The sequence below is a fragment of the Ylistrum balloti genome, unplaced genomic scaffold (genome assembly GCF_031769215.1).
Source record: "Ylistrum balloti isolate Yb309-2 unplaced genomic scaffold, AGI_CSIRO_Ybal_v1 Utg369830, whole genome shotgun sequence".
Lineage (NCBI taxonomy): Eukaryota > Metazoa > Mollusca > Bivalvia > Pectinida > Pectinidae > Ylistrum > Ylistrum balloti.
In genome coordinates, this window is record NW_026781993.1 from 1,657,110 (window position 1) to 1,668,687 (window position 11,578).

General features: G+C 32.6%; 1 protein-coding gene across 1 annotated transcript; it reads right to left on the reverse strand.

Moving 5' to 3' along the window:
* Window positions 1-1,580: 1,580 nt before the first annotated feature.
* LOC132545174 (spermatogenesis-associated protein 4-like) lies at window positions 1,581-8,704 on the reverse strand. Its single transcript, XM_060208850.1, has 6 exons — window positions 8,628-8,704; window positions 6,747-6,876; window positions 5,047-5,165; window positions 4,390-4,552; window positions 3,881-4,067; window positions 1,581-1,720 (listed from the first exon to the last, which is right to left on the reverse strand). The coding sequence occupies exons 1-6, from the start codon at window positions 8,702-8,704 to the stop codon at window positions 1,617-1,619; spliced, it is 780 nt and encodes a 259-aa protein (XP_060064833.1). The 3' UTR covers window positions 1,581-1,616.
* Between the last annotated feature and the right edge of the window lie 2,874 nt (window positions 8,705-11,578).

Genomic DNA, 11,578 nt, shown 5'->3' on the forward strand with positions numbered 1-11,578 from the left:
ATAATTTATTTAATATCAGGTAATCTAGACATCTTCAAACAAACATTCTGTCATTTGAAGTATAATCAGATTGAATGAGACCTTATAGACAATCTAGACCACATTTTAAATTGCTGCTTGGTAAGAGAGTGATGTGAATGAAGGAATGTACACTGCCTCAAGCACTCCAATATAACATTGACCCCTTAACATTTCTCATGACCTTTGATCTTGATTACAATGACTCTGATTACTCCCTATGGGACTGATTGAATCCAGAAGGATTATGCGTAATCATACATCTTGCCTTTCCTGCTTTGTCAGTATCGTCGATTTTCAACAAATATACATTTGAGCAATATATCTAAACACAAAACTTCAAAGCAAATTGACAACACTGTTTTCACTCCTGTCACCTGTAGAAAAGTAACACCAACGTCTCGCTGCTGTCACCTCTATAAAAGTCACACCAACGTCTCGCTGCTGTCACCTGTAGAAAAGTAACACCAATGTCTCGCTGCTGTCACTGCCAGAAAATTAATACCAAAATCTGTTTTGTCCCAGGTGAGACAAAAACGCTTCTTGAGAAGGAGCAATATGTTGGGTCAACTTGGTTCCAAGTTACACATGTATAATTTAAGGAATATTTGAAAAAAAAAATGACCAATAAGTGGCCATCTTGGATTCCAAGTGGTTCAAGTTTCAGTGCTCTTCTTGAGAAGTGCTGGATGGATCATTCTCAAACTTCATATAAAGTTTTTGGCAGTTCATTGTAATAATAGGTTATTTCCTCTGAGGTCTAGGATTTCTTGTTTCGAAAATTGAATTGTGCAGATTTTTTCTGGTGCATAACAGTGGCACTCACAGTCTCTAGTGCATCACAATGGCACTGATAGTCTCATTTAACAAGGTGTTTACATCTATTGATGAAGTTGTAATAAATTACACATTACTTATCATAATAGTTTGTACATAGTATGTAATCAAATATAAGAAATCTCCATTTCAAATATTACCAGACATGATTCTAAAACGGAATGTAGGTATCTGTACATTTGAAAATAACAGGGTTTTTTTCCCCGAGTATAGATTTCTTTAGCCCTTTAACAGTTGTGTACAGTATGTGTCTTACATATCGACAAAAATGTATTATATAACATAAGAGAGATATATATCTGTACCATTATAGACATTGTTACACTTTTGGGAATTCATAGCTTTCACATCATGTTACCACAAACCATTAACACTGATGAATAACTCACACTTTTATGATGTCATTTAATGAAACATTTTCCTACTTTTTTCTTAAAATTTGGTACGCCAATGATCTTTATTTTAGTATTTCAATGATCTTTATTTCCAATTTTCTTTATCTTCATTTCTGAATTCCATTATCTTTATTCCTGAATACCAATGCCTGACTGTCAAATCTCATCTAAAATTTTGACAATCTTTTTAAAATGAACAATGAGGTAAAACTTGATGCTTGTCTCAAAGTTACTATAGTAATCTCCCTTCAATGATCTTTTCATGATGACTTAAGACAGAACAAATCACAGAAAATCTGATTTAAACAAAGACCATTCCAATTCTCATCATATCAAACTTGGGCACAATGAAAATAAAGAGAATGTTCAGAAACCCTGGACAGGGATGTTGTACAGTGCTGATTTGTCCACTTGGTTCACCTGTATCTCCTTGAATTGTACACTAGGTTCTCTGGAATATGCTGGTAATTCTGAAAAGAAAATTGATTACTTTAGTATACTGTTCCAGTGTATTGTGCTTAGACTGAGAGAGTGATATAAAACATTTCACTTTGTCAAAAAAGACAACTATTTTATATATATACATAAAAAAAGCTTCGTGATTACCATTAACATACTAATTATTGTACATAATTTATTATTTATTATACCACTTCACATCAACTCATTTAATTTTTTTTAATAAGGTGAAACTCTGACTCTGTTACTATTCTGATGGGGACTACTGTATATATATTCTGTTACTATTCTTATGGGGCTATATTTGGTCTGTTACTATTCTGATGGGGATTACTGTATATATATTCTGTTACTATTCTGATGGGGATTACTGTATATATATTCTGTTACTATTCTGATGGGGATTACTGTATATATATATTCTGTTACTATTCTGATGGGGACTACTGTATATATATTCTGTTACTATTCTTATGGGCCATATTTGGTCTGTTACTATTCTGATGGGGATTACTGTATATATATTCTGTTACTATTCTGACGGGGATTACTGTATATATATTCTGTTACTATTCTGATGGGGATTACTGTATATATATTCTGTTACTATTCTGATGGGGATTACTGTATATATATTCTGTAACTATTCTGATGGGGATTACTGTATATATATTCTGTTACTATTCTGATGGGGATTACTGTATATATATTCTGTTACTATTCTGATGGGGATTACTGTATAGATATTCTGTTACTATTCTGATGGGGATTACTGTATATATATTCTGTTACTATTCTGACGGGGATTACTGTATATATATTCTGTTACTATTCTGACGGGGATTACTGTATATATATTCTGTTACTATTCTGATGGGGATTACTGTATATATATTCTGTTACTATTCTGATGGGGATTACTGTATATATATATTCTGTTACTATTCTGATGGGGATTACTGTATATATATATTCTGTTACTATTCTGATGGGGATTACTGTATATATATTCTGTTACTATTCTGATGGGGTATATATTACTGTATATATATATTCTGTTACTATTCTGATGGGGATTACTGTATATATATATTCTGATTACTGTATATATATATTCTGTTACTATTCTGATGGGGACTACTGTATATATATTCTGTTACTATTCTTATGGGGCTATATTTGTTCTGTTTCTATTCTGATGGGGATTACTGTATATATATTCTGTAACTATTCTGATGGGGATTACTGTATATATATTCTGTAACTATTCTGATGCTGATTACTGTATATATATATATATTTTCTGTTACTATTCTTATGGGGCTATATTTGTTCTGTTTCTATTCTGATGGGGATTACTGTATATATATTCTGTTACTATTCTGACGGGGATTACTGTATATATATATTTTCTGTTTGGGGTTATATTTTCTGTTTCTATTCTGATGGGGATTACTGTATATATATTCTGTTACTATTCTGACGGGGATTACTGTATATATATTCTGTTACTATTCTGATGGGGATTACTGTATATATATTCTGTTACTATTCTGACGGGGATTACTGTATATATATATTTTCTGTTACTATTCTTATGGGGCTATATTTGTTCTGTTACTATTCTGACGGGGATTACTGTATATATATTCTGTTACTATTCTGATGGGGATTACTGTATATATATTCTGTTACTATTCTGACGGGGATTACTGTATATATTTTCTGTTACTATTCTGACGGGGATTACTGTATATATATATTTTCTGTTACTATTCTTATGGGGCTATATTTGTTCTGTTTCTATACTGATGGGGATTACTGTATATATATTCTGTTACTATTCTGATGGGGATTACTGTATATATATTCTGTTACTATTCTGACGGGGATTACTGTATATATATATTTTCTGTTACTATTCTTATGGGGCTATATTTGTTCTGTTTCTATACTGATGGGGATTACTGTATATATTATTCTGTTACTATTCTGACGGGGATTACTGTATATATATATTTTCTGTTACTATTCTTATGGGGCTATATTTGTTCTGTTTCTATACTGATGGGGACTACAAATATCAGTTTACCAAAACTGGAAAACAAATTCCTTGCAGATAATCTATCAAGGGATACACAGAAATTCATTCTGAATTTACTATTGTGTACCTGGGTGGGGTCCATCTTGACCGATAGAGTCCAGTGTTTTGTCTGTTTCATATGTTGGTTGTTTTGGTTGGACAGGAGGCCTTCGTAAGCTCCTTTCTCCCAACGTGGGCTTTACGTTGAATCGGACAGGGTTCTCATATCGCTCCTGACGGCGATGCTCTATGTGATCATTGATAATTTTTTGTGACTACAACAGAAATAGGTTTTAAGTTCAGATATTAAATTCTATCTTTTTTTTTTAAAAATTTAACAAATATTTATTGTCAGATTTAAAAAAGAAAACAAATATATCATTTTAACACCCTTCTTTACCTATTTACTATAACAAGTACTTCATGTCAGATAGTCACTGCAATTTACGCCCCTTGTCACCTAGTCACTGTAATAAATACTGTTCATCGCCTAAATACTGTAATTAATACCCCTTATCATCTAGTCACTGTAACAAGAACTGCCCATCACCTACATATCATAATTAATAACCCTCAAATTTTAATAGAAAATACTACCTTTTGAGCGCTAAGGATGAGATTTTGGTCTGCCATTGTTTCTGTGATTCTGAGATTATTTTTGACAGCTTTAGAAGCTGTTGAGCGTGCATGCATGGGCAATCTGTTCTGGTAAGCTCGGTCAGTAAAGTCAATTTCATCATCTTTAGTTTGTTTCCGTACTCTGAAGTTCAAAAGTATAAAAAATGTTACCTGTAAACCCTGTTACCTTGAGCTCCTAAGCTCAGATAAAGAACAAGGAATAAATGAAAACAGTGCAAGTCAGAGTCTAAAAATGATAACAGAACATGAAAAAATACACTGAAAATTGATATCATTAAACTAGATTGAAATGGAAAAATTACTATAATAAATTACCAATATTTATGGGATGAAATCTAAAGGACTTATTCACCACCTTCTTATCACTACTTATGTCTACAATGACATGATAATTATACACTGACAAAGTGGCTCTTTCATACAAAAGACCATGTTGTCAGTAAGGAAAAATTATTTCAGTTTAAACTGAGTTATAAACTACATCAGAAAGTCAAATGTTTAGGATATTAAATCAACGACCTGCTATTACTATTGTCAATTAAAATATGACAAAAGGTAAACATGATTAGTTGTGAACTATTAATGTCAATTAACTACAAAATATAAAGGACATACTTCCTATTTGTTAAGATTTCATAGATACGTTCTGTGAGCAGTGTTGCGGCTCCTTCCTTGCAATGAATCGTTCCATCGAGCAGTTCCTCTGCTATATCTAGGTTATGTCTTTTTATAAACTGATGGATAAAAATGAAAGAATAAATTGTACATTCTTAAAGCATTTAGTTTAAAACAAGAGGCCCATAGGGTCTGCATCATTTATTTGGTTATTTCAGCACCATGACAAACTACATTTGTTCACATTAGTATAACATTGAGTTTACAATAAAACATTGAGAAGATACCAACATGTCAACATAATCATAATCCAAACTCAAATTCAATAAAACAAGAGCAAAATATAAACAAAAGAAAGATTTTACACACAGACTCTTGACTCTTGAAAAAGTTCAAGGAGAATAAGACAAAGGGTTTCTAAAGAGTAAGCATCTTAACTGTTAATGATTCACAGCCTATTCAATAGAAATAATGAAATGTATTCCCCCATTGTTTTTGATAAATGGAACAATAAAATGTCTCTTCACCAAGAGATGATCCTGTCCAATCAAACTTCTATCAGTCCTCTATCAACCCTACTGGGCTGTCCTACTCTGCCCCAAGAATCAGATACTGAAATTTCTACAAAACTGAATTCCCTTTATGTAAGATAATATTTGGTGATGAATTCATTGTAGGTGTTAGTGACTATAGTGGCGTTTTAAAGGAAACGTTGATAGGTGCATGGATGATAAATGGATCATGCCAAATATCTTTGGGTTAATTGTTAGGTCACCTGAGACAAAGCCTCATTGTGGCAGTTTGTGATACACTTTTGTACATCATCATCCATCATCTGTCATCCGTCTATAAACTTTTTACATTTTTTACTTCCCTTGGAAAATCCCTGTACTAATTTCAATGAAACTTGACAGAAACCTTTCTAGGCCAAAGGTTAAGCAAAATTATACATTATATGGTCCTAGGGGCCTGAGGGGCAGGGCCAAAATTAGTCAAATTGATTGAAATCTCAAAAATCTTCTCAATACCAAAATAGGCTTGAATCTAATACTCTTCATGGATGAAAGGGTCTTAGGGTGCTTTACCGAAATTGTAAATTTCATGACCCAAGGGTTTCACATTTCTCCCTTGGGAATAGGTAAATTTTACTACAGTTTATATAAGAAATTACATTTTTGAGTATAATTTGTGCATTTTCTATTGGAAATACACGTAGATCAACTTGGTTAGAATTGTTAGTATAAGGTGACAGTTCAATGTTATGCACATTGACCCTGGCTGACCACAGGGGCTGATGGCCATGGCCAAAAAGGGTCACATTCAATGATATTTCAAAACTTCTCAATAACCAGATATTGTTCAATGAAATATTCTTCATGGGTTAATAGGCCTGGAAGTAAAACTTTTCTGTCCCTGTACAAAGCATTTCTTTTCCCTTCTCTATACTAAATTCATTCAAATTGTTTCAGTTTGTGAGTTCACTCAAGTGAACACATGAAAATTAAAAATATAATTATCTATCAGTTTTATTACAGGTCCACACATAACCTTATATCTTACATCCATGTAAAGCAAAAAGTTTTTTCATCTTTTATTTTTTTATTTTTTCTGAAACATGTTATTTGATGAGGAGGTCAGTAAGATTGCTTGATTTCTGGATAAAGATGTTGACAGTTTCTTGATTTTGTTGGATTTCTTACCAATTTTAGTAAACTCCAGTTTCTTAACTTTGAATCTAATGATGTTCCGTTGTTATAAGAGTGCATCTGAATTTCTTGTGGAAAATACCATGAAAATATTTCTGCGACCAAGTACCCATTTGTCAAGTCCCTGTGGAAAAAAATAAAAATTATTACAGAAGATGAGGTAAAAATGGCTGATATTAATATTGATTTAAGCAGCTGGTCTGTCAGCAATCAGTCTGTACATGTAATTGGGTATCATGCCAGTATATCTCAGCTTTATATTTTGAAAAACATAACAGCCTACGAGCTGAAAATTACTTCAGTATGGCTTTACAACTGTTATTGTAATCATACAAAACACATATTGATAAATTTATCATTTTGTTTGTCAAATTATAAAACAAAATCAAGATGAGCTAAAAAGGAATTTTACATACACTATCCTCAAATAATCTACTCATGAATATTTTGAGATTTATCTACATTCTTCTCCAAAATTAGGTAAGACATGAAATACCCAAACACTGGTTATTTAATGACATTAGCAAAAGTTTTTCGTATTTTTTTTGTATACGTTGATAGACAAAAGAAACAGCAGTAAAATCGAAGAATTGAATTACAATTAAATCACTTCTATTCTGCTTTGGATGCAACCATCAAGAGTTGTATTGTGTGACATTTTAAAATGAGTTTTTCATTCCTTTAGTCTTAAGGTATCATACCACCATCAATAATGATCTGATTACCGTAAATTTGCGGGTATAGTGCGCACTCGGGTATAATGCACAGGTACTTTTTTGGGGTCAGATAAAAAAAAATTAAAAAAAAAAAGATTTTCTACAGAAAGATTAACTGATTTTGTTACACACTATTCTTTCAGTTTTCAAATCATGATAACTGGTTTTTTTTCCCATGATGTCATCAGATGCCGTAAATCAGTGGTTGCAATATCTATTGATATTTTGAGTCAGAATTGACATACAAATGTTTCTTATACTTGTTCATAGAATAAATATTTACATTATTATCATCAAATTTTGATGTTATCACTTTTTCTTTGCTCATATTTTACAAAAATAAATAAAAACAATGAAAATTGCATAATAACTGGTGGCAATTTAGTATGTACTATATACTGTACATGTTTATGCCTATCTCCGATATAAGAAAACTGTATTTGTAAACCTGGTTATGATTTCATTCAGTGCTTGATTAAAAAAAAAATCAAGATTTAAATTGAAGAAAAGTCAAAGGTTAATGATAATTTCGATCTTGAGGTAATTTCTTGTAGCCTGGGTACAATTTATATTGGGTCCAGATTCAAGACCGAGTGTGGTGAACAAGATTTCATTCAAAGTTGGGACAGTTGTTTGTGTCATAAAGCTTTAGAATGTAACAATGACAGATTTTATAACACGATATACATCTAACTTTGCGAATGCAGTGATGAATACAGTGATTTGACTGATCAAAGTTGAGAATTTCTATGAATGAAATTTTATGAATAGATGTCGCAACTCCAAATCTTAACAAAAGTTGTAGCAATGGCTCAAATAACCTAGATACAGTAAAGATAACGACACAGGAATCAAACGAAGTCAAAAGAATACAATGAGAACAGAAGGTTTTATTTTGTCGAGAAAATGATCATTATCCAATCACTAGCATGTAAGAAAGGAAATCAATGCACGAAAATTGCCGAAAACGTATGTGAAAGTGTCAAAGGGAGTCATGTTCTCAAAACTATATAATTAAATTATTTATCCAAATGGGACAAATCAAGATGTCATTTTAGTCGACTATGGATGTTTATGTGTTTTTCTCTTATGTGTATTGACGACTAATCTCGCTATTTCTTTCTGTTTCTCCAGTACTGTAAACGAAATAATTACTTACCATTTAGGTGTCTTAATTTGCCAAGTGAGGTCCAGACTCTGGGTCCACTTAAGGACTTCACGCGGTAAACCTGACATTTTTACCCACCGATTTCTTTTGTTGTCATGAGCAACAGAATACGGAAGCAGTCTAGGTTAATTCTGTGTTTGATACACATATGCAGTTGGGTTAAGCGTCAGCTTCACAGAGATGACGACGTAGGCGTTTCTAAAATAGTGAAAATAAAATGGCTAAGCGGGACGAAATACCCAGGTGCCGTAAATATGCACTTAAGTCTAACTTATTGATATATATTTTTGCAGTTTCACTGTTTTCCAAAATTGCCCAGATAATTTTTCTCTTTAGATTGAGACTGACCTTACAATTTGGATTTACTTTTTGTTACTTTTACATTGACAATGAAAAGTTATGGCACCAAAATATTGAAATATGACCAGTAATGGAACATTTAATATTTTTGAAGCAGCATTGTTGTAATACAAAATTTTGATAACCATTTAAGTCCAAAGGTCCTGTTTTTGTGAAGAAATGACCAACTTTCATGTTTCCCGCTTTAATGTGAAAAACATAAATAAAATGAAATGTGAACAGTACATCTTCAGGCTAATGGCACATTACTTAGAACTGCAACAACATACATATTAAAAAAAAAATTTAAATATACACAAAATGCATCTATTCGTCATTTGCACAAAATGAGTTGTTAATCCCCTAAAGAATAGCTTCCACAATTCTGCCATTTTTGTCAATTAAACTATCTGTTTATATCAATTTGTCCCTTATAAAATTCTTTTCTCTCCTTTGCTCCTTTTTTTTTAAATATTGTTTTTTATTTTTCCAAGTTATTTCATACATTACATGAAGACCAGACAGTATACATACCCAAAATAATACACATACATAAGGATGTGTAACAAGTATATTGCCTAGTATCAGGATGATGTTCCCTTTTTTGCTCTTGTTTTAGCACAGACTGATAAATTGCTGTGACCATACAATAGCATAACTAGAAAAGGGCTGTCATAAGGAATTTGAAAATGATTTTAAAATTGACATGTCAAAATCTAAGATGGCAACCTTCAGTCATAATAAAAACCAAAGGAAACCTACATACCAGATTTGAGAAAGAAACCTCTTGCACTCTATAAGAAATAGTGATAAACATAAGCAGGGTCTTGGTAACCATCATCATATGACAAATCTTTACTTGATCTTTGGTGACGTCTGTTGTGTGTCAGAACTTTACTAGGTCTATGGTGACAACTGTTGAATGTCAGATCTTTACAAGATCTTTGGTGACAACTGTTGTATGTCAGATCTTTTCTAGGTCTTTGGTGACGTCTGTTGTATGTCAGATATTTACTAAAACTTTAGTGACAACTGTTGTATGTCAGATCTTTACTAGATCTTTAGTGACAACTGTTGTAAGATCTTTTGTAGATCTTTGGTGGCAACTGTTGTATGTCAGATATTTACTAGATCTTTGGTGACAACTGTTGTATGTCAGATCTTTACAAGGTCTTTGGTGACAACTGTTGTATGTCAGATCTTTACAAGGTCTTTGGTGACAACTGTTGTATGTCAGATCTTTACTAGGTCTTTGGTGACAACTGTTGTAAGATCTTTTGTAGATCTTTGGTGGCAACTGTTGTAAGATCTTTTGTAGGTCTTTGGTGACAACTGTTGTATGTCAGATCTTTACTAGATCTTTAGTGACAACTGTTGTATGTCAGATCTTTACTAGGTATTTGGTGACAACTGCTGTATGTCAGATCTTTACAAGGTCTAAAGTGACAACAGTTGTATGTCAGATCTTAACAAGGTCTTTGGTGACAGCTGTTGTAAGATCTTTTGAAGATCTTTGGTGACAACTGCTGTAAGATCTTTTGTAGATCTTTGGTGACAACTGCTGTATGTCATATCTTTACAAGGTCTAAAGTGACAACAGTTGTATGTCAGATCTTAACAAGGTCTTTGGTGACAGCTGTTGTAAGATCTTTTGTAGATCTTTGGTGACAACTGTTGTAAGATCTTTTGTAGATCTTTGGTGACAACTGCTGTATGTCAGATCTTTACAAGGTCTAAAGTGACAACAGTTGTATGTCAGATCTTTACTAGGTTTTTGGTGACAACTGTTGTATGTCAGATCTTTATTAGGTCTTTAATGACAACTGTTGTATGTCAGATCTTTACTTGGTCTTTGTTGACAACTGTTTTATGTCAGATCTTTACTAGGTCTATGGTGACAACTGTTGTATGTCAGATCTTTACAAGGTCTTTTGTGACAACTGTTGTATGTTAGATCTTTACAAGGTCTTTGGTGACAACTGTTGTATGTCATATCTTTACTAGGTCTTTGGTGACAACTGTTGTATGTCATATCTTTACAAGGTCTTTGGTGACAACTGTTGTATGTCAGATCTTTACTAGGTCTTTGGTGACAACTGTTGTATGTCAGATCTTTGGTGACAACTGTTGTGTGTCAGATCTTTACAAGGTCTTTGGTGACCATCGTTGTGTCATATCTTTACTAGGTCTTTGGTGACGTCTGTTGTTATTCACCATCCATATCTAAGAAAGTTGCCATTGTGATTGTTTGATCAGTTCTAAAATTAATAATGCACAACTAGGGCCAAAGGGGAAATTCAATGTGAAATGTAAGAAATATACCTGTCCTCATTTTGTTTTTCTGATCAGGTTCAAAATAGACAATGCAAAACTAGGGACCAAGGAAAATCTTTGTACGAGATCTGAAAATGATCCATCCATTTTCAAGAACAAGAGTATCTGTCAAACTGATGAATGCTCCCTGAAAACAACCTTATTGGAAGCAAAATTTTAACAAAAGGAAATTATTCTGTAATAAAGGGGTTTTGGGCCCTGAATTTAGTATACTGAACAACCATGTACAACTTTCATTATCCTCGTATAAATGAAAGTTGTGCTCCAGA